This window comes from Staurois parvus, unplaced genomic scaffold, assembly GCF_062004578.1.
Source record: "Staurois parvus isolate SC_StPar_1 unplaced genomic scaffold, SC_StPar_1.0 ptg000172l, whole genome shotgun sequence".
In the NCBI taxonomy this organism is placed as follows: domain Eukaryota; kingdom Metazoa; phylum Chordata; class Amphibia; order Anura; family Ranidae; genus Staurois; species Staurois parvus.
Window position 1 is genome coordinate 2,233,896 of NW_028317968.1, and position 24,586 is coordinate 2,258,481.

Consider the following 24,586-nt stretch of genomic DNA (forward strand, 5'->3'; position numbering starts at 1 on the left):
ATACAGTGTTTATATAGCGCCAAAAAGTTTGCTCAGCGCTGTACAATATAGTGGGGGACAGTACATGAGACAATACAGTAACAAAACAATATACGAGAGGTTCGAGGGCCCTGCTCTTTTGAGCTTACAATCTAGGATATTATAATTTATGTTTTTTTTTGTTTGTTTTTTTACATACTGTCACCCTAGCAGTACAGCGTCACCATGGTGACCCTGTACTACTTGTGGGGGGTGATGAAGATTTTATTTTATTTTTTTTTACACTGATTCCTTTTACACCCATAAAGGCTGTAAAAGTAATAATTTCTCCTTCTCTCTAGCTGCATTCTTGCAGCCATTGAGAAATACTGTGTGAGCTGTGATTGGTCACAGCTTGTCACATGGTACAAGGCTGTTGTGAATAGCCTTGTACTATGTGATCATTCACAGATTTCACACGTAGTAAGCAATGATGTCAGAAGTGATATCTTGCTTACTACTCTGCATGTGATCACTGATTGGCCAATCAGTGATCACATGATCGGGACCTCGCACAGAGGTCCCGTCCGGCGATCGGTGTTTCACTGTGTTCGGAGGACACAGCGGGCACCGGATCGCAGTGCTGCGCACACAAGCAGGGTGCGGGGAGCCCGTTTATAAACGGCCACCCGAACCTGTACTGCCACTGTCCGGCCGTTTATATACAATGGCCGGACGGGAGGTGGTTAAAGGAGAACTCTGGGATAGGCAAAAAAAAAAAAAATCACCCATTAGTACACCCCCTACACAAAACAATGGAATGGGATATTTTACAAGGTGAGGGTTTACATATACCTTAACTTCACTTGCTAAATGTTAGTTTCAGGTCAGTGATTCAGAAAATACTGATATCAGAGACAGCCAGGCACTGGTAATCCCAAATGGAGGTTAGCATTGGCTCCCCCCTCCCTTTCCCTAGTATAGGTTTCCTTTATACCAGTGGTCTCCAAACTGTGGCCCTTTGCTTGCCTTTATCTGGCCCTTGGGGTACTATTCCACCAACTGTCACCAGTGCTCGAGCACTATTCCCTCTACTGACACCATCAATGGGGCATTATACTTCTCACTGATATCAACAATGGGGCACTATTCTTCCTATTAAAAATGATGATGTGGCACTGATGCCGGAGGTTTTCTACTCCCACTGTCTACAGTCCGACCCCCCTAAAGTCTGAAGGACAGTAAACTGGCCCTTTGCTTAGAAAGTTTGGAGACCCTTGCTTTATACTGTGAGCCTGAGGCTTCATTCACTTTGGTCATGCGACTTTGGACATCAAAGTTGCAGCCCATTGTTTTTAATGGCACCCGTTCAAATCAATGCGACTTTGCAAAGGTGCCTGCATTACTTTGATGCAACTGATGATGTGACTTTTATCCAGAGAGTGTAAAGGCAGATCAAAGTCGCACTCAAAGTCACTCCAAAGTCACACTGGAAATTGTGCGACTTTGCAGTTACGCAAGTGTGAATGGAATCTAACGGTAAGCAAACCTATGTGTTTTTAAAAATACACAGCAATGTCCAGTTTTCAGCCAGCTCTGATCTAGTAAAAGCTCCCAAAATATTTTTCACAGTGCTGTATAAGTTAAATGTATTACAGGCACAGGTGCTGTGTTCTCAGTTATCCTGGCCTAGGGCAGAGTAACATAAGCCGGAGTCAAGAGAAGGACATACATACAGCTACACATGCCTCATCGGTTCAAGGATTTCTGTTTTAGTCCTCATGTACACTGGACGTTTTTACAGCTGCTGTTTTTGGCTATTGATGTTTTTTTCTACAGCCGGTAAACCCCCCAGCATGTTACCCTATGTGTCCATGCACACAGACTGTAATCAACGTTTTTTTGGCTGGAAAAAAACCCCAAAACTAGTGGATTTCTAGGAGTTTTTTAGCTGCAAAAACGCGGTAAAACGTGGCAAACCGACGTTTTTGGAGGTTTTTTTTTTAACCTCCAATTTTTTTTTTGGTACAAAAAAAAATAACGCTAAAAACCGCAAATGCAAAAAACGACTTTACACAGCTAATGTTACCAGCATTATTAAAACACCCAGTGTGCATGGAGCCTTATTACTATACAAGAGAAAAAAAAAACAAAAGTCAACCACCTTTCAACAGAAAACATGCACCTGGTGTGAACATAGGCATTGGGACTACTCAAAGTACGAGGCTGCACTGCATATGCTATGTAAAATCTATTGGAATTAGCTAGTGCCAATCCCTCTAATGAACTACATCTACAATGTTTTGAATGCCATATTTTCCAACTACTAGATACACAGAATATAACTGGATACTAACATTTATAGGTAAAGTTGATCCAGGGAATATCCAATTGCCTCCCGGGGGATCAGGAAGGAATTTTTTTTCCCCAGCAGGAACAAATTGGATCATGCTTTGCTGGAGTTTTTTTTCCTTCCTCTGGATCAACTGTGGATTTAGGACTATCATTTTTTTTTTCTTTTTTTAATGGTTGAATTGGATGGACTTTTGTCTTTTTTCAGCCAGACTAACTATGTAACTTCTGAGCCACCCTATAATAATGACAATAATGACCTTTGCTACTACAATTAACTACTATTATCTACCCCAACTCAATACTGCTGTGCTGTTTAGTGGACGTCATATCTGCTTACACTGCCAGCAAAAACACAGCATAGAACTAGGGATGCACCGTTGCAGATACAGAAGAAAAAGCTGTGGATTTTAAATCACCATGGCCTTTTCTCCTCTCCTTGCGGGGATGACAGTACAAGCTAGAAGGCTTCTGATTGGTCAGCAGTGCGGCAGTGCTGACCAATCAAAAGCCGTCTAGCCCACACTGTCATCCCTGCACAGAGAGGAGAAAAGGCCATGGTGATTTAAAATCCACAGCTTTTTCTTCTGTAACAGAACAGCTATGAAAAGCCTGGGTTCACAGAGGAGAGGTGGGGAAACCACATGCAATTCGGACAGGAATGGCAACACATTCCAGTTCAAATCGCATGCTATTCTTTGCAGTGCAATTTGCATCCATGCATTTTGTATCGACACAAATCACATTGCAAAGTATTGGTTTCAAGTATCAGGAGCATGTATTTTCATGAGTACTTGTGAAAATGCTCCTGATACCTGAAACCAATACTTTGCAATATGATTTGTGTCGATACAAAATGCATGGACGCAAATTGCACTGCATAGAATAGCATGCGATTTGAACAGGAATGTGTTACCATTCCTGTCCGAATTGCATGCGGTTTCCCCACCTCTCCTCTGTGAACCCAGGCTTTTCATAGCTGTTCTGTTACAGAAGAAAAAAAGCTGTGGATTTTAAATCACCACGGCCTTTTCTCCTCTCAGTGCAGGGATGACAGTGTGGGCTAGACAGCTTTTGATTGGTCAGCACTGTCACACTGCTGACCAATCAGAAGCCTTCTAGCTCGTACTGTCATCCCTGCAAGGAGAGGAGAGAAAATCACAGGGAGTTCAAATGCCCAGACCTGTGAAGTGGTTTTCTCTCCTTGCAAGGATGACAGTACGGGTTAGACGGCTTCTGATTGGTCAGCACTGTGATAGTGCTGACCAATCAAAAGCCATCTAGCCCGTACGGTCATCCCTGCAAGGAGAGGAAAGAACAATCACAGGGAGTTCAAATCCCCAGACCTGTGAAGCGGCTTTCTCTCCTTGCAAGGATGACAGTACGGGTTAGACGGCTTCTGATTGGTCAGCACTGTCAGGGTGCTGACCAATCAAAAGCCATCTAGCCTGTACGGTCATCCCTGCACTGAGAGGAGAGAAAGCCGCAGGGATTTAAAATTCACAGCTTTTCCTTCTGTGACAGCATGGGTTTGGTGCAGGGAGGTTTCCCTCCTGACATGCCTGGGTTCACACAGGAGTGGTTGGGAAACCGTATACGATTTGGACAGGAAGCACATTCCTGTTCAAATCGCATGCTATTCTTTGCAGTGCAATTTGCGTCCATACATTTTGTATGGACGCAAATCACACCGCAAAGTATCAGTTTGATAAACACAGGGCTCTGTTTTGTGACTGGACACAGCTAATCAGCAGGTCCCAGCCATAAGTCATTGGCCAGGATCTGCTGACAAAATAGCGGTGTCCAACCGCAGCGTGGGTCAGCAGCAGGTGCATGCATGCATCCACGCTCTAGACCCGGAAGTAGGTTTGCAGTGTTTATATACGTTGTTGAGCCTGCGGCTGCCATCCTGTCACAGCAGCTTTAGTGTGATGGAGCAGCAAGTGTTTAAGGGTTCCTGCACACAGGGCTGTGTACTTATAGATGTCGATGCATATAATATGCCTTGTATAGAGGAACCCTAATACCTCTTCATCAGTAGAACACAGAAACCTTTCCATCTCTCCACCACAGCTTCATTCAGCTGCCAGAAGTGAGGGAACTAAACTCTGTAAAGTCGGAGTTAACTAAGCAGAAACCAGAGGCAGACTGACAACTCATGGGGCCCCCGGGCAATAGGGGATCATGGGGCCCCTGTGTTCTTGCCCAAACTCAAAAAAGCCTATGAAAAAGGTACCAGGGGATTCTCATGGGGCCCTCTACTGACCCCGGGCCCTCGGGCAGTGCAGTCCGCCCCTTCGCAGAAACATACACAGGGCCGAGCACTCTTCTCACCCCCATGTGGGCTGTCAATAAGCACAGACACAGGCAAGGAAGGTGGATGAGTCACGGGAACTAAAATAGCTGTAAATGCCAGGTACTTTCTTCTTTCCAGCCAGCTGAATAGAGCTGTCATGAGCAAAGATGAGTAAGTGCTACATGGGTGGATGGACAATAAAGTAAGCCGGTTGCCTTGTCCTCCATGGGAAAAACATAGGTTTGCTTTAAAGCGGAGCTCCACCCAAAAGGGGAAGTTCCGCTTTAAGGACTGCTCCCCCACTCCCCATTAAGGATTGGCACTTTTGGGGAGTGGGTACCCGAATTTGACAGGCACCCGCTTCCACTTCCAGTCCGATCGCCTAGGCGATTGGAAATGGAAGGTGTCCTCTCTCCCTCCCTCCCTGTAGTCTTTTAGGACACGTGACAGGTCCCAGTAGACTACAGGACCATTCATGAAGCTCAGCACATGCACAGTGGGTACTTGGCTGTGAAGCCGCAAGCTATCACAGCCAGGTGCCCACACTGAAGATGCCGGCCTCCTGGAATACAGGACTGCCGGTGAAACGAGCTGCGGGGGACACACCACAGGACCGAGGGACAGGAAAGTGGCTACAGTTTTTATAGCTGCTGACTTTTATTTTTTGACAGTGTGAGTGTAACTCTGCTTTAAGGATCACCAACAGCAAAAATACATATTAATAAATAACACAACCGTCACAAACCTGAATTAAAAATAAAAGAACATTCAAAAAGTAAAAAAATAAATGCCATAGACTCACCTGTGTCTTGTCGAAACTGTGCCAGAGTTGCAATGTCTATTATGTATGGAGCTAATTTAGGGTCAACTTGTCCAAGGGAGATACTCCTACTGTTTGCAAGAGCCCGAGTATTCTTCTGCTGCTGATAGGATTGCATACATTGCTCTATATAGGTGCTCACTTTACTACTGTATGGTCTCCACTTGCAAAGTTCATCTTGCCATTCCCAAACCGCTACAGCAAAGGATGCAGGGTTCCACTGACTGGCCATCATAGGAGGTCCTAATGGCCCTGCGGCTCCTCCACTTTGGGGTGGACCAGCTGCCATTCTTCAAGGTTTCAGTCAACGTTTCTCTGTATTAAAATCTGCTGTTATCAGTCAAAATGTCCCTTTATGAATACTGCCGATTCTTTTCTGTACCATCTTTCTGTTTAATAAAAAACAAAAGTAACAAAAAGAGAGAATTACATGACATGACATAACTTCAGCAATAAAACACACAGTACGAGGTGTGATAGTGTACGTGAATGGATCGCCACTCTCACATCCAGCTTGAAAGTTAGGAGGGGGCTCAGCCTTCCCATATCTGACACGTTTTGCCTCACCCACTGGGGCTTAGTCATAGGGTTTCTTTTGTTTTGGTCACATATGGGGTGTGACAATATAATTGCCCGCACAGTAGCACTTTGGTGGTGAGTCACACAGCCATTCGCACTTGAGTGTGTTCTGACATGTTCTCACTTGCACTTTCCTGGGTCGCAGACCAGTTGACTTAGTCTTTACAGAGTAGTAGAAGAAATGACACATGTATGTGTTGCGCTGTTGGTAGAAATAGTGACAGGAATCTGGAGCTGCTGATTAACATTACATTTTTTTTGGTGAAAATTGGCAAAAGTGCAAGTGTCACTTAACTTTCAGCAACAACAGGCTAATAGTTAGCATTCCATGAAGAAATCAAGAGTTTTTGAATGGTATAGTGGATTTAAGGAGTGGCAGAAAGATGTTCACAATGATTCAACATTATTACTTGGACTTTCTAAAAAAGATACAGGAGTCTGTTCAGAGAAAAAGACCAGAACTCTGGCCTGACAAATGCATTCTCAGCCACAACAGTGCTCCTGCACATGATGTGTTAAAGTGCCCAGAAATATTTTCTGAAACGTGATCAACCACCTTATTCCCCTAACTTAGCACCCTGAACATTTAAAAATGCCCTAAAGCGATACTAAAAGGTTCATTTTTTTTTTGTTTGTAATATAACAAACATGTTATACTTACCTACTGTGTGCAGTGATTTTGCACACAGCAGCCTGGATCCTCCTCTTCTCGGGTCCCCCACAGGCTGTCTTGGCTCCTCCTTTGTGTCGGATGCCTCCATAGAAAGCAGCTTGCTATGAAGGCACCCGCTGCTCCGTGTGTCCATTTACACACTGAGCTGCTACTTGACCCCGCTCCCCTCTCTTCATTGGCTGACTGGCTATGTTTGACAGCAGCGGGAGCCAATGGCTCCCGCTTGCCGTCTCAGCCAATGAGTAGGCAGAGACACGGGACCGCCAAAGTTGCTGTGTACATCGCTGGATCTCGATGGGGCTTCTGGTAAGTATTGAGGAGGCTGGGGGCACTGCTGCACACAGAAGGTTTTTTTATGTTCATACATAGAATGCATGAAGGTAAAAAACCTTTACAACCACTTTAAAAGGACACATATTTGAGAACATTGTGGTCATCCAGAAGGCCACAACAAATATACTGTGCAGCATTCAAGAAAATGGATTCCAGGAATGTTTGAGGCAGTTATACAGTCATCTAGAAAAAAGTGCATTGCTTCATAAGGGGACTACTTTGAAGGTGACAACAGCCGCTAGTGTATAGGTAAGCAAACTTTGTTTTGTACAGTTCATTCTGGGAATTAACTTGTCACACCTTGCAGATGTAGATCACTCCTACCAGGGTCCAACATTCCCCCCCCTTAAAGTGTCACTAAACCCTCACTAGTAAAATAAGTCTGAATATGAAGTAAAGCATGACTGATATACCAACTGTGGAACCTAAGGGGTTAATCCTCTGCATTGTGTAAAATGCTGTTTGATCCTGACTTCTCTGATCCTCCCCTTCTTCGACTGTCCCCCTCTTATCTCCTGAACACTCTGCACATGCTCAGTTTGATGTGTATTGCTAGAGAAGTTTTTTTTTTCCTTGGGCGAGTGCATGTGATCAGCACAGGGCCAATCGGCACTGTCCAGACAGAGGTCAGGGGTTCTGCATCCTCCTAAAGCCGAAAGAAAACTCCTCCTACAAGCTTTAACCAGTGTTCGGCTGGACACTGATAGAAGTCACAAGACTGCTCTAACTGCTGATGAGAAAAGGTATTTAGCAGATTATATTTAATAAACTAATTTCATTTCCATGTTCTGTGTACTGTGGGAGACCAGACAGAATGAAAGCAGGGTCCTGGGTTTAGTAACATTTTAATTAAACTTCTGTAGCTCATACAATAGGGACTCAATCGATCCATCTGTTAAATGATTGATCACTATGCTTACTAATTGATCACTAGTGATTGTAGTAGCATGACTGAGCGACAAAGAAACCCCCATGCAGCACAGCCCTCACAACACATCTAGATGCATGATACCACCGGAAAGCAGATCAAGAAAAGACAAGCAGTAACAGTGGGGATGATGTATGTTGTAACAAATGAACAGAGAAGGTTCACATTGGAAAGTGAATACTTACTTAGCCAAGTGGACAAGGTGAAGCTGGGTTCAAATTCAATCATTCAATCATGAGCAAATTAAATCTTGTCATTTAATTTACTATTCTAAGTGAACAGATCATCACTTACACTCATTAGATATGGGTTCATGAGATCCTGTTGCCAGACATACAGTTGCAAGAAAAGTATGTGAACCCATTGGGATTACGTGGAGTTTTGCATGAATTGGGCATCTGTCCGCCAACTGAAGCTCCGCAGAGGATGGGTGATGCAACAGGACAATGACCCAAAGCATACAAGTAATTCAACAAAACAATGGCTGCAACAGAACAGAATACGCCTTCTGGAGTGGCCCAGTCAAAGTCCTGACCTCAACCCGATTGAAATGCTGTGGCATGACCTTAAGAGAGCGATTCACACCAGACATCCCAAGAATATTGCTACACTGAAACCGTTTTGTGAAGAGGAGTGGTCCAAAATGACTCCAGATCGTTGTGCAGGTCTGATCTGCGACTACAGGAAACGTTTGGTTGAGGTTATTGCTGCCAAAGGAGGGTCAACCAGTTATTAAGTCCAAAGGTTCACATACTTTTTCCTCCCTGCACTGTGAATGTTTACATGTTATGTGCAATTAAACCATGGCAACATCTAATGTTTGTGTAGTATTATGTTCAGCAGACTGTGTTCTTCTATTGTTGTGACTTAGATGACGTTCAGAGCACATTTTATGCCCAATTCATGCAAAACTCCACGTAATCCCAAGGGGTTCACATACTTTTTCTTGCAACTGTATAATGTCATATGTGTATTTAACAGATTTTAGGCATATTGATTATCTGAAAAACATTTTCCTTTGTGTAGACATCGAAAAGTCTTGAGACTGATCCTGAGCTCCTCCATTTTAGATCAGTCATCACCAGCACTAGCAGACTTAGAGCTGTCACTCAATGTGACATTCTATAGTCTTTCCCTTCAATACTTCCCCAGTAGCAACATCAAAATTTATATAAAAAGGGGAAAGGAGAAACAGAGGGGATAGGCCATCACAGAGGGTAATTACATACTCCCTGAGGCTCCATGCACACTGGGAGTGTCAATAAAACTGGTAACGTTAGCTGTGTAAAGTCACGTTAAAAATGTGTGTTTTTCAGGGGGGTTTTTTAGCTTTTTTTGTATTAGCGTTTTGCCGCATTTTAATTTTTTAGCGTCTTTTTTTTTAAAAACCTCCAAAACGCTGATTTGCCACGATTTACCATGGCTTGCCACATTTTTCAGCGTTAGAGCATTTTTACAGCTAAAAAACTCCTGGGTTTTTTTTCCAGCCAAAAAAAGTCCCTGCCAAAAAATGCTGAATAAAGCCTATGTGTGCATGGACACTTAGGATATGTTGGGGGGTTTACTGGCTGTAGAAAAAAAAAAACTTCAAAAGCCAAAAACAGCAGCTGTAAAAACGTGCAGTGTGTATGAGGACTGAAGAGGAGAGATTCATGCAAGAAGGAAAGGGTTAGCTCAAGGGAATTGACTCTTCCATGATTAGTCAAAATTTCTAGCAAGCTCACAAGCCTGTTGCAAGTAAATAAAATATCATATACTCCCACTGTAATGTAAAGTGCTGAGCAAACTGTTGGCGCTATATAAATACTGTATAATAATAATAATATATGTAAGAAAAAAAAAAAAAAAGAGCACACGAGTAAGCACTTAAAATAATACTCGATTCTCCATGTTTTTACCTGCAATATTTTAAGCTGAGGACAAGGTTTCCTTAAGGTGATCGTAACAGTTTACATTTTTGTTCCCCAAAACATCAAACATGTCATACTTACCTGCTCAGTGCAATGGTTTTTCACAGAGCAGCCCGATCCTCTTCTTCTAGGGTCCCCCGCTTGCAGTCTTGGCTCCTCCTCTTCATTGAGTGCCTCCACAGCAAGCAGCTTGCTATGGCTGCACTCGTGCAGGCTCAATCCTGATCGCCGCTGTGTGTGTCTATTGACACATACAGTGCAGCTCAGCACCACCCACCAATTCCTCATCACAGGATTCGATTGACAGCAGCAGGCTCCAATGAATCCTGCTGCTGTAGGCTTCCTAAGAGAGGGAGAGTAGAGTAGTGCTTCTGCAGATGTGCACAGCTCTGGATCACGATCGGGCTCAAGTAAATAATTTTGCGGGGCTGGGGGGAGTGGGGGATTAGCTGATACTGAAAGGTTTGTTACCTTAATGCAGAGAATTAAAAAGCATTTCCCTTTAGAACCACTTTAGCACACACATTGCCAATTGAACATCTTCTTAAAGCGGAGCGCCACCCAAAAGGGGAAGTTCTGCTTTAAGCCTTTGTCCCCTGCTCCCCATTAAAGATTGGCACATTTGGGGAGCAGGGGGAGGTGCGGGTACCCGAATTTGACAGGTACCAGCTCCCACTTCCAAAGCGGAAGTTGTCCTCCCTCCCTGTAGTCTTCTGGGACATGTGACAGGTCCCAGAAGACTACAGGACCATGCACAAAGCACAGCGCTTCTCGCACATGCGCAGTGGGCCCCCGGCTGTGAAGCTGCAAGCTGTCACAGCCGGGTGCCCACACTGAAGATGACAGGGAGAGAAGAAGGTGAAACCAGCGGTAGTGAGGACACCAGTGGACCAAGGGACAGGTAAGTGGCTGTATTTTAAAATTCAGCAGCACGGTTTATGTAGCTGCTGTTTATTTATTTTAGGTGGAACTCCGCTTCAAGTAAATCAACCCCAGTGTCTTTGGGCACATATGGTCAAGGTGAGAGTGCGCTTACACCGTTTTCCTGCCTGCCACCCATGTATTCTTCAAATTAGGATGCCATCTTTTAACAACACATTGACTGGAAGAACACAGGAGAAAGCAGTATCAAACAGAGCTGCAATCTCCTTGATGATGGCTCATCTGGACAAACTTACCCTGCTCTAACTTGAATACAAAAAAAGAGGAATAAAAAAAGTCGAAATGTCATTTTACTTACCTGAAGCCGCAGTCCTATGTTGTGCCAGTCCTTGGCATTCTCTCCTCTTCGGTTACTTTCTGCAAGGTACGTCTTTAGGTGTCCAAGTCACTGCCTGTGTGATTTGGACACTTCCCACTGGCTGTCCAGCAGCAGTGTCTTCTCAAGATCCAGAGGAGGAATGGCGCCAGTAGAGTCAACTGTAGGGTAGCGGCGGCATTGAACATAGGCTGGATTAGTGGTCCCCCCAGGCACCCATAAATGGTAGCAGAGAGGAACATGTATGGGGTGCTTAGGTGAGTATACATTTCTTCAGAAGGTTAGAAAAGGAGGAAAACTTGCAACATGGGTTAGAGGGAGATGGTGGGCAGTGGATGGGGAAGGGGAAATTATATATTTCCAAAGTGAGGCTTCAAGCTCACCATACAGCACATGCGTCAAACACATTTCGTGTGGCCCTCACGCCTCTTTTGCAGCTGCAGAATCACCCCAACCCGTGTCTCAGCAGTTGGCAGGAATGAGGACAGAACTCCTCCTACAGATCCTGCGCCTCTCTGTGCAGCCACAGCACCCCCTTGTATACACCTCCCCTGGTTTCAGCATTCAGTAAATTCCAACGGCTTACTCCAGATCTCCTCTGCTCCAGCTCCAGACCCCCACACCCCGCCATTTCTGCTTCCCATCCCTGCCCCCATCTTTTTCCTGGCAGCAACACAAGATAAGGGGGTGTACTGTGATTTAAGAGAGGGTGGGGGACTTCTGATGGTGGGGGGACCCTTGACATCTGATGTAAGAAATGGGGGTGCTCTGGACATCTGCTTGTAATTATTAGGAGAATAATACAATTCTTGGCCAGTTGAAAAGCAGGATCACATCATCCAGAAGAAATGTTACTAGAGACTGCCAAGTCAGAACACCGTGGTAGAGCAATGTTCTGTCTGAGCAGTCTCCAATAAAGTTTCTTGTGGAGGATACCACCAATGTGAGATCCTCCTTTTCAGACTTGCATCATCTGCTACAGGAGAATGAGTGGGATCCGTGCCGGTCTGCACCTACCCTTCACACCTTAAGTCTTGGTCCTCATGCACACTGGACATTTTTTACAGCTGCTGTTTTTGGCTTTTGACGTTTTTTTCTACAGTTATAAACCCCCCAGCATGTTATCCTATGTGTCCATGCGCACATAGACTGGAATCAACGTTTCTGGCTGGAAAAAAACCCAGGACTAGTGGGTTTCTAGATGAGTTTTTTAGCTGTAAAAATGCTCTAATGCTAAAAAATGCGGTAAAACGTGGTAAACTGGCGTTTTTGTTGACCAAAAAAAAAGCTAAAAACGCAAACGTGGAAAAACGCGGCTAAACGTTAATGCAAAAAACATTGAAAAACTCACGTTTTTAACATGACTTTACCAGCGTTATTAAACCGCCCAGTATACATGGAGCCTTAAGTTATTACTAAAACCAGTAATTTTTTATTATTTAAATATTTTATTATAAATTTTCAAATGACCATTTTACATATACAAAAGCTAATAAAACAGCTAAAATATCAGAATTATATTATTGTATCAGAATTTTTAACATTGCTCTTGGTATCCATTTTCCCCTCCCACCCCACCTACCCCCTACTTCATCCCCCCCCCCCCCCCCCTCCCATCCTACATTGCCTTGATTATGCTCTTTCCTACTTGTTCTTTTGATCCTAGTCAGAGAATAATACTATTTTAGTTTACTATTATAATTATCCTCCATGACTTCCTTTCTCTGCTACATATGTTCTAGATATGAGTTTGACTTTTTGAATTCCTCCCACTTCTTCCATCTTATACGGAAAATCTCCATTCTATCTTCATCCATATGGTAAAGTTCCTCCAATCTGTAAATCCTCTCCACTCTATCTATCCAATCCTTTACTCTTGGTGCCTGTTGTTTCCTCCAAAATGTAGGTATCAGGCCCATCGCGGCATTCAAGTAGTACACTAATTTGTTTTTTTTATATTTTTTACTGAGAGCTCAGAGCCATAGAAAAGACAAATCTCATTACTAAAACCAGTAATAATCAAATGCAGAAGCAATCATTTAACATGATAAAGAGTAGATACATTTATATACAGTAGTCCTCATGCACACTGGACGTTTTTATAGGTGCTGTTTTTGGCTTTTGACGGTTTTTTCTACAGTCAGTAAACCCCCCAGCATGTTATCCTATGTGTCCATGCACACAGACTGTGATCAACGTTTTTTGGCTGGAAAAAAAACAGAACTAGTGGGTTTCTAGAGGAGTTTTTTAGCTGTAAAAATGCTCTAACGCTGAAAAACGTGGCAAACCGTGGTAAATCGCAGCAAATCAGCGTTTTTGGACTTTTTTTTTTTTTTTACTAAACAAATGTTTTTTTGGTCAAAATAAAAAAATGCTAAAAAATTTCACACCTTATATTATCCTATGTGTCCATGCACACATAGACTGTAATCAACGTTTTTTGGCAGGGGCGTTTTTTGGCTGGAAAAAAAACCCAGGACTAGTGGGTTTCTAGAACAGTTTTTTAGCTGTAAAAACACTCTAACACTGAAAAACGCGGCAAAACGCTAAAAAACAGCAGCAAACCACTAATGCAAAAACACTGAAAAAGTCACGTTAAAATGTGAGTTTACACAGCTAACGTTACCAGCGTTATTAAAACGTCCCGTGTGCATGGAGCATTACAGATACAACCGACCCATTAAAGGCAACCACAATGCTGATGTGGCCCGCAATGAAATTGAGTTTGATACCCCTGCCATACAAGGTACACTCTTAGTGTTTTTTTTTTTTTTCTCCATAAATGTTTTATTGAAACAAAAAGAAAGGAGCAAATCAACAGACCCACAGAGTCAGTATGCACGTGTCCGGACAAAAGGTTACATGTGTATGTGCATACAAAAAGGGATGACCGATAGGTTCTACAACTTCAATGATGAATTCTTACATTTAGCAAGGCAGTGCCTAAACATGAATGCGCACATCGCAAGGTTCAGGCAGTCTAGAAAGGTAGGCATACTCTGTCAGAAACGCTGAAATGCTGGGCAAAAAAAGGATGGGGGGGGGGGGTTGGGAACAGAAGAGAAGACATAAGAAAGGAGAACAAAGAGGTTAGTTGTGGAGCAAAGAGTAAGGTGCAATGATTCTGCGTACTGGGCACATGAATAGCGGAGTGTAGCAGCCATTTTGTCCACGTCACCAGTCTCCTATTCCATTTCTTCATAGGAAAGCATTGCAGTGACCTTTTCCGCACTCCCCCTCACACCTCCTTTCAGCTCATACAATCCACAAAATCTTAATTGCTGGCAGACACCGGTTATCAGCCTGATAATAGGACTAGCAGAATCTAACCCCCAATATACATTGCAGGGCCCATAAAAGTATCTGACATAGCCTCTTCAATGACCATAAAGTTAGACATTGGGTCATAAATACCTTAGCTGGAAGTCAGAATATGATGGAGTGGTTCTCAGCCGAGACTCAAACTTCAGCATGTGTCATAAATGAAATAATGACAGCACAGCCAGAATATGGACATATTTACCTCCTTCACTTATTGGGTAGCATTTTGAACCCAAACATCCCTATGGCTAGGAGGTAGCAGAGTAGATTAAGCCTTCACACCCCACCTACAGTGCTTTGAAAAAGTATTCACACCCCTTGAAATTTTCCACATTTTGTCATGTTAGAACCAAAAACGTAAATGTATTTTATTGGGATTTTATGTGATAGACCAACACAAAGTGGTAGATAATGCGAAGTGGAAGGAAAATGATAAATGGTTTTCAAAGTTTTTTTTACAAATAAATATGTGTAAAGTGTGGTGTGCATTTGTATTCAGCCCCTCTGAGTCAATACTTTGTAGAACCACCTTTCGCTGCAATTACAGCTGCAAGTCTTTTTGGTATGTCTCTACCAGCTTTGCACATTTGGAGAGTGACATTTTTGCCCATTCTTCTTTGCAAAATAGCTTCAGCTCTGTCATATTGGATGGAGAGCGTCCGTGAACAGCAATTCCCAGGTCTTGCCACAGATTCTTGGCTTTAGGTCTGGACTTTGACTGGGCCATTCTAACACATGAATATGCTTTGATCTAAACCATTCCATTGTAGCTCTGGCTGTATGCTTAGGGGCTGCTTGTCGTGCTGGAAGGTGAACTTCCGCCCCAGTCTCAAGTCTTTTGCAGAGACAGGTTTTCTTCTAAGATTGCCCTGTATTTGGCTCCATCCGTCTTACAATCAACTCTGACCAGCTTCCCTGTCCCTGCTGAAGAAAAGCATCCCCACAACATGATGCTGCCACCACCATTTTTCACGGTGGGGATGGTGTGTTCAGGGTGCAGTATTAGTTTTCTGCCACACTAAGCGTTTTGCTTTTAGACCAAAAAGTTTAATTTTGGTTTCATCAGACCACAACACGTCTTGCAAACGGGACTCCTTATGGCTTTCTTTCAACAATGGCTGTCTTCTTGCCACTCTTCCATAAAGGCCTGATTTGTGGAGTGCACAACTAATAGTTGTCCTGTGGTTAGATTCTCCCACCTGAGCTGTGGATCTCTTCAGCTCCTCCAGATTTGGGCCTCTTGGCTGCTTCTCTAATTAATGCTCTCCTTGCCCGGCCTGTCAATTTAGGTGGACGGCCATGTCTTAGTATGTTTGCAGTTGTGCCATACTCTTTCCCTTTTCAGATGACGAATTGAACAGTGCTCCATGATATGCTCAAAGCTTGGAATATTTTTTTTATAACCTAACCCTGCTTTAAACTTCTCCACAACTTTATCCCTGACCTGTTTGATATGTTCCTTGGCTTTCATGATGCTGCTTGTTCATTAAGGTTCTCTAACAAACCTCTGAGGGCTTCACAGAACAGCTGTATTTATACTGAGATTAAATTACACACATTAAATTACTAATTAGGTGACTTCTGAAGACAAATCGTTCCACTAGATTTTAGTTAGGGGTATCAGAGTAAAGGGGGCTGAATACAAATGCACACCACACTTCTCAGATATTTATTTGTAAAAAAATGTGAAAACTGTATGAGAAGTGGATATCCGAGACCGGTCATATTTATATCCATTTTGAAAGTAATTTCATGCTGGACAATACGATTATGAGTTTCTGCCTTCTCAGTCAAAACATGGTACTGGTAGCTTAAAAAGTTAATTGTTTAATTAAATTAACCCAGTGAAAATTGCTCTCAGGCTGCAGTCACCTAGACTGTGATCCCGCCAGCTGGAAAATTTTTGTGCAGGGTGCAGCTGAGAGTGGCACTGTTATGTAAGTGACAGCGCGGTGTGAGATTGGCTGAGAAGGGCAGGGGTCGAGCATCGTGGTTGTCACATAAGTGTTCGGGGTGGGGGAAACGGACTCATTCATTCTCCCACCCACTGCACTAGGGCAACTGGTTAGCCCTGTAAGATTTAGGGGTGAACATGGGTACTCCCAGTAGCGCGGATAGTGAAAAGACTGTATGGGCCCAAAGTGTGCGCCAGAACCTATGGACATAGATCTCGATACGCTGAAGTTGTTTTGAAATAGATCCAACAATACCAAGTAGAAGTGAATTTGGACAATCTTTCTCGTGAGATTGCGATAAGATCTTCAATCTTTTCCATTCTGTCAATTCTTCAGAACCACTCCTCTATTGTCGGACTTTTGTTGGAGACTCTTACAATATAATTTTTGCATCATCTACATTTATATTTACCAAAATTTAACATGGGAACGGACTTTAAAATGACACTGAACAACAGTGGCATCCCCAGGGGGGTCCGGGCCGCGCTGGGCAACACCATCACAGGGGGAGCAGGATGCCAGCAGAGCTTCTGGGCTCTGTGAAGGTCCTGGCCAGTTTTTGGGGTGATCCCAGATTCCCGGCACAGTGACAACTTCCCCGGTGTAGCAGTAAAATGAGTATTCCGTGAAGATATGTATCCCCTGAAGCAACTGCGCATGTACTGATTTCAGGCCAAAGAAGCCGATCGCCGATCTCTGACTTTAGCACAGAGCTGCCACAGTTAAACCCTTACAGGCTGCAAACCGCTGAAGCTGATCCTGTGGGTCACTATGGGTTGCAAGATCAGTTAACCCCGTATAGCCAGTCAGAGATCAGCTATACAGGATACTCATTTTGGCACTGCTCCTTCCTCTCTGGAGGGGTGACACCACGTGTTACTGCACCAGGTGACACCAACCCTAGGGACACCTCTGCTAAACAATATCCTTATTCTCCAAAAACAATCCATGCACATCCACTATGTAAAGACACTGTAATCTATTTTTAATAAAATTGTTTCTTACTGTGTTTTTCTGCCTCCTGAACCTCTCCTTTTTCCCCCTCACTTCCGTTTGTTTGAAATAAGCAGTAACTGTTAATTGTGATCATGTGCACTGCCCTATACACACTACAAATCCTATAGTGTGACTTTATCTATCCATTTAGTTTGTATTTAATCAGGCAGGTCCTTGCACTACATTTTGGGAGATCTATTTTACAGTAAGATTGTAATGTGTATTGTGAGCTTTAGATTTAACTTGTGGCTGCATCATACATCCAAACCTAGATTTTAAGCTTTGAATGATTTCCCTTATTTCCAGTAATGATCTCCCCTGAATAAACAGTATAACTGGCTCATAAAACTCTGACAACTCTCTTCTGGTGATAAAACGGTCCGATACAATGTACAAAGAAATCACAAACACTCAGGGTTTTCATCATGAATAAAAGACTTTTCTTTTACTATTGAAAGAACCACAAAAAGTGTTTGGAAATAGGCATTTTTAGAATAACATCTGGGCAGATATTCTGCATTATAGAAAGAAAGCAGAACTCAAGCATATTGTCCATTTCAGGAAATACGTTCCTCAATTAAAAGGAAGCAGCTTTCCAAAGTTGCCAAGTCTGCAACCCTCATGAAACATCCTTGCTTCTCCTGCCAACAATCCCCGGGCAATTCATACCGCCGTACATTCCTGCTATATATTAAACAAGATCTAACACCAAATCGTTTTATTACCCACGGATTGACCTGATAAAAAAAAAAAATCTCCTGTTATAGAATTTTACCTACGTTCTGCAAAATAAGACTGCATAGATAGCTCATTGTGTTAGGTGGGTCGTGTTTTTTCTCTCTGTATCCCCTTGACATCCCAGGAATCGCTGTTTGTCAGTTATTATTAGGGGTGTGAAAACTTCCTAAGTGTGGCCTAATGACAATGGATATGTGACCTCAAAGGTTGGGCATGACATCACCGCGGATGCTTTTAACTTTGTGTTAATGTGCTAATCCACAATTAAAATACAAGACCAGCCAACACTTTTCTAGACTTGGATAGATCAGAGAATGGTTGGAACTTCTGTAGGATGTTTTTTTGTTTTTTGTTTTTTTTTGTCTGTGTCCCATCACCCCATGTCCTGTCGACATTGCAAGCAGCACAAAAAAAAAAAATCTTTAACATGATGAGACATCTGACAACTGTCAAAGAAATCAGTGTCTCCATTGGAAGGTTTCCCCTGATTTGGTGGCAAGTATGACATTTTGGATTTTCCATCACTTTCTGTTTTGGTGACCATGGTCTCTAGGACAAATACAGAGGGTGAATTTCCAAAATAATAAAGAGAACATGATCTACCACAAATTACCTGGAAAACTGGCACAGATGCCTTTGAATTGTAGTAATAACCCGCTAATACAAGAGTCTCCAAACTTTTAAAACAAAGGGCCAGTTTAGACTTCAGAACTTAGGGGGGCTGGATTGTGGTCAGTGGGGGGCTGGATTGTGGTCAGTAGGGGTAGAAAATGTTCCAGGCCCAGCATCAGTGAGAATAAACATGGCCTCAGGGTTGGTGGTAACTAGGAGTAGTGTCCCATCATTGGTATTAGTAGGAATAGTATCCCATCAATGAATCAATAGAAGAAATAGTGCCCCATTGTTGGTGTCCGTGGGAGGAATAGTGTCTTATATCATTACTATCAGTGGAAGAAATAGTGCTCAATTGTTGGTGTCAGTGGGAGGAATAGTGTCTCATAATATTACTATCAGTGGAAGAAAAAGTGCTCCATTGTTGGTGTCCATGGGAAGAATAGTGTCTTATATCATTACTATCAGTGGAAGAAAAGTGCTCCATTGTTGGTGTCAGTGGGAGGAATAGTGTCTTATATTATTACTATCAGTGGAAGAAATAGTGCTCGGTAAAGTTTGAAAAAAAATCGGCCGATTTTCACGGCAATGATGGGAGGAAGAGGAAGAAGAGGAGGAAGAGGAGAAGAAGAAGAAGAATTCCAGTCCGCTATTATATTTGACATGAAAAAGTATTGTGGTTGCAACAATGTATCTATTTGTATCCGAATAAAAACATCTGTATCTGAAATGGATACAATGTTGCAACCGCAATATGTTTTAATGTCAAATATAATAGCGGGGCTGTCTGCAGGGACAGAGGTAATTAAATGCCAGCCGTAGATGTTTTTTTTACCGTTGGTGGTAACATCAGCCAATTGAACGACCGATTTTTCATTTTTTTGTTAAAAAAAGGCCGGTTTTCGACCAATCTGTGGCCTGCATAGGCTACGTTCACACTAGCTTTGTCAGCAAGCATCAGCCAGGAGTTTGGGAAGCATTTTCAACACTTCTCAAACACCTATGAAAATTCTGCACAGGGCAGCACACAGTGCTGTTCACACTGAAGCATTAGCGTCACCTTGCGTCGCGGCAAAACTGACGCCTCATGTCAAGTCAGGAGGAGTTGAAGCCTCCCATTCAAGTCTATGGTGCTGCTCCTCAAACACCTTGCAGGCGTTTGCGGAGTGTTAATACCATTTAACTTCATTATAGGCGTTTGTGATGCGGTTTTAACGCTTGGCAAATGCCTCAAACCCGCACATAGGGCGTTTGGGGAGCAACAAAAACGCTTCCCAAACGCCTGTCAAATGCTATAGGGGTGTTTGGCAAGAGTTAGAAATAGTCAATTGTGAACGAGCCCTTACAGTTGCCACCAAAATGGGAGGAGAGGGGACATCTTCCGATGGGGACACTGATTTCCGTGACAACTGTCAGTTGTCTTGTCACTTTACAGAGACTGCTGTTTACTTGCAGTGTTTCCAGGATAAGGAGTGAAGGGAAATCCTCCCAATGAGACCCAGACAGAAAAAAAAAAAAGGAATTCCAACAGGGTTTTACCCTTTCCCTGCTCAATCCATGCAAATCAAGCTGTCCTGAGGAGTATTCAGTGGGCTGTCATTGCTGGACTCTGGTGGTCTCTGCATTCAATTCTTTCACAGTCACTGATCCAAAACCAGCATGCAGCAAATTATATTTAGAGAACTGTCACAAGAACAAGATCATCACAGAAGAGAGGTCAGCAGTGGCATATTCTCAGTTCCATCAAGAATCTATGAGGTCACCATTTCAGTTTCAAGTTCTAAAACAAATACAAAAAACTAGAACACAAAACCCCAGCTAGAAGGCTCATATGGAAACTGAGAGCAATACGAGTTTGTAATCCCACCCTCAGGCCTGTAATACGGAAAGGGCTGCACACAAATGATACACTTGGTATGTACATGTAGACTTTGATATATGAAACGCCATCCCCTCTGTGGAAATGTACAGTATAGCCAGGTTCTGAAGTGATAACATAACAAGGCATTGCCAGGGATAGGATATCATTGGAAAGCGTCAGCTCACCTTTACCAAAATGCTGCCTATGCAGGTAAGGGGTGTAATTACAGACAAAGGTAGCTCTAGCTAGTAGATCGGGGGGGGGGGGGGTGAAAACGAATTTTTAATTAGATAACCTTTGTACAGCAATTAAAAATATTTTGTACCCTGAAAGCTTAAAGAATCAGTAAACTCAACATTTCATATTCCTGATATGTACCATGTAAATGTATATAAATGTATCCTGTTCTCTTTGTATTGCTTCCTTTTTGTGAAATCCCTGGTGTTCCTGCCAGACCCTCTGCTTTCCTAATTAAAAACTGACCACACTAGGCATGACAGCACAGTGTGGTCAGTTTTCTAGCTGTGCTGAGAACTCAGCCTGCTCTCCTCTAACGATCAGATTTGTCCTGACATGCACCTCCTGCCACACAGCCATTCACTGGGAAGACCAGTGTGCTGCTGTTCCTCCTCCTTTAGCTCTCTAAGCTCCTTATGTAGCTGAGAATAGAGGTCATGTTATCACTTATAAAAAAGGGAAGTAATAAGTATTTGTAATGTTTTTTATATGTATACACAAATGTTTTACTTCTCATTTCTGAATGGGTTGGTTTACACATTATTATTACTATTACACAGTATTTATATAGCGCCAACAGTTTGCTCAGCGCTGTACATTACAATGGGAGACAATACATGAGACAGTACAGTAACAAGTATTGAGGGTCCTGCTCCTTGGAGCTTAAAATCTAGGAGGGAGGGGATAGTGGTACAGGAGGAAATAGCTGTGGGGGATGGAGTGGTAGGAAGAAAGGAGGAGATCAGCAGTTAGGTGAGGGCAAGCTTCTCTGAAGAGATGGGTTTTCAGGGTGTGCCTAAAGGTGAGGAGGGTAGGTGATAATCTGATGGATTGGGGTAGTGAGTTCCAGAGGATGGGGGAATCCCTGGAGAAGTCCTGGAGACGGGCAAGGGAGGAGGAGACCAGGGAACTGGAGAGAAGGAGGTCTTGTGAGGAGCGGAGAGTACGTTTTCGGTGTTAGATGGATATCAGGTCGGTGATGTAGTTTGGAGCAGTGTTATGGACAGCTTTGTACGTCAGTGTTAGTATTTTGAATTTTATGCGTTGGGCAATCGGAAGTCAGTGGAGGGATTGGCAGAGGGGGGTGGCAGATACGGAGTGGTTGGTAAGGTGGATGAGTCTGGCCGCAGAATTCAGAATAGACTGAAGCGGGGATAGCCTGTGTTGGGGTAGGCCGGCGAGGAGGGAGTTACAGTAGTCAAGTCGTGATATGATAAGGGAGTGAATGAGTTGCTTTGTAGTTTCTGGAGTTTACATACTTTAAAGTAGAGTTCCACCTAAAAGTGGAAGCTCCGCTTATCTGCCTCCTGCCCCCTCCGCTGCCACATGCGGCACCTTTTGGGGGGAGTGCGGGTACCTGGTTTTGACAGGTACCCGATCCCACTTCCGGCTCAGTTCACCCCCCCTTCCCTCCACAGCCCTCTTGGACACATCACAGGTCCCAGAAGACTGAGACCCATTCACAAAGCACAGTGTGGTTTGTGCATGCGCAGTAGGAGAGGCAAGGCTTCACTGCTGGTTTCCTTTGTCAAGATGGCAGCCCCAGCACCTGATTGAAGAATCGGCTTTGGAGGAGTACATCACTGGATCCCTGGACAGGTAAGTGCCCTAACATTAAAAGTCAGCAGCTATAGTATTTATAGCTGCTGACTTTTAATTTTTGGGAGGGGGGGTGGAATTCCGCTTTAAGTATGGACAAAAATGATGTTTGGCTGTTTTCAAAGTAAAAATAAGTTACCTTCAATGAAGTGTGCTGCCTCTGTGCCTGTTACAGCATTTGTTAGAACTTTTATTCAGCCAGCACTCCCCTGTCAGCAGGAGACTTGTAGTTCTGGCTGAAGTACAAATATCACAGGAGGTCTCTTGCTCAGCACCTCCTCCATTCAGAAAAAAACCTTGTTTTCTTTTCACTGAATACAAGGTGTTCTGTGATTAGTAAAGATGCAAATGAACGTCAATGTCTCCCTCCTCCAATCACAGAATGCCCTGAAGTGAGAGAAATCCCCTCTTAGTTGTCACCAGAGCTAGTGTCCCCATTGGAAGATTTCCCCTGTTCTGGGGACAACCCAAAGTTTGGGAATTTCTTTTACTTTAATTTTTAATGATAGTGGTAAACAGGACAAACAGAGACAGTGAATCTCCCTATCAGGGGCACAAACAGCAATAAAAACCTGACAAGGGTCCTAATCCCTCTGCATTCTATCCAAAAATATTCAGGTGCAGTTGCACTTTCACTTGCTTTCTTTTACCCATCAATTCTAAAAACATTGTTTACAGATTCCTAGCAGATGCAACCACACTGATGTCAGATGAGGGACCACATAGCTACTGATCAGACACGAGTACCAGAAGTAGGTTCACTTGTTTGTCTCAATGGAATTGCTTCTTCAGTAGCTGGGGCAGCAAGATTTTCCTTCCAAGACAGAGCAGCGTTTGGGTCACCATTAGAGGGACATTTAGCTGTGCATGCCCACAGGGGGTGTGTGATGGACCGCCTGTCACCCCGATTGGGTGATTCCAAAAGAGAACTGTGTACTCACTGCAGGGACACGGGACCAATGTATTATAGCCGGTAGTGGTGCACTGTAATGAAAATTCTGGTGCCGAAACAAAAAAATTCAAAATGCACTTGGCCGAAAACCAAAACTGAAATGCGCAGTTTTTAAAAATGAATATATATTTTCTGGAAAAAAATGCACTTAGATGAAAAAAAAAACAATATATACCCAAATGCTTTTGTAAAATAAGAAAGAGGATGTTACGGCAAGTAAATGGATCATGTCACGCTTTAAAATTGCGCATGCTCGTGGAATGGCGTGCAACTGCGGTACTTAAAAATCTCCATGGGTGACGCTTTTCTACAGAAAAAAAAAATTTCTACAGGTTAGCTCTGCCGTTCGTGGCGATACCTCGTGCATCGTTTTATCCGGCGCTTAAAAAATCCACAACAAAATGGCGCCTGGATATTGTACATGCGTGAATACGGACTCACAAGTTTCACGCATGCGCGCAATCGCCGGGAAAATGACGGAGGCGATCATCTGTGCGCCATTTCTCATTATTTATAGAACCAGACGGACGTCAAGCGTTGATAGCATACCCCCTATGAGTATGTGCGTAGCACGAAACGCATCAGGGGGGAGCTACAACGGTGTGACGTTACGCTGCTGAGACCCTGTGGTGGTCCGGCAGCCATCTTGCCTACACATGGTCAGTGTCTTTCTGGTTTACTTACCTACAATTATACATGTGACTGGATAATACAATTTTGAAGCAGTATCACACTATGTGGCCTCCTCCTTTTTTGGACTCTTTGTGAATCCAACCATCCGCAGAGTTCTTTGCAACGGAGAGAGAAGCTGCTTTCACCCACGAGGTATCCAGGGAGGAATCCATGTCAGATGGGATTTAAGAAGCTTCAGTTGACCTACTGAGATATTGTTTTCTCAAATGCGCAATAACTTTGTGCATCTGGTGAGTGCGCAATATATTTATTTATCATCAGAAGTTCTTTGGGAAGAAATCACCCCTGTAATTGATATCTTCATTATCATACTTCACTTCTGACCTTTTATGTGGACTTTTATTTTGTGTACCTTACACATGATTCCATTTTATAAGACTGCTAGATTCATACTGTTGATCATATAAGCACTGCACCTTTATTTATACTTTGGTTTGAACACCGTTTTACATATGTGGGAGTGGCCTACATATGCGTTCACCACTATGTGCGAGCACGGGGGGACAGGGGCACTT

At 43.3% G+C, this 24,586-nt stretch overlaps 1 protein-coding gene across 2 annotated transcripts in view; it reads right to left on the bottom strand.

The window, feature by feature from the left end:
- DTX2 (deltex E3 ubiquitin ligase 2) overlaps positions 1-24,586 on the bottom strand; it is a 137,375-nt gene that overhangs the window by 108,229 nt on the left and 4,560 nt on the right. For both annotated transcript variants that reach the window (XM_089676580.1, XM_089676579.1), the window contains exon 2: positions 5,409-5,815. In XM_089676580.1, coding sequence (XP_089532706.1) covers positions 5,409-5,715 — 307 coding nt within the window. In that variant the 5' untranslated portion in view covers positions 5,716-5,815. The remainder of the gene's footprint in view (positions 1-5,408; positions 5,816-24,586) is intronic.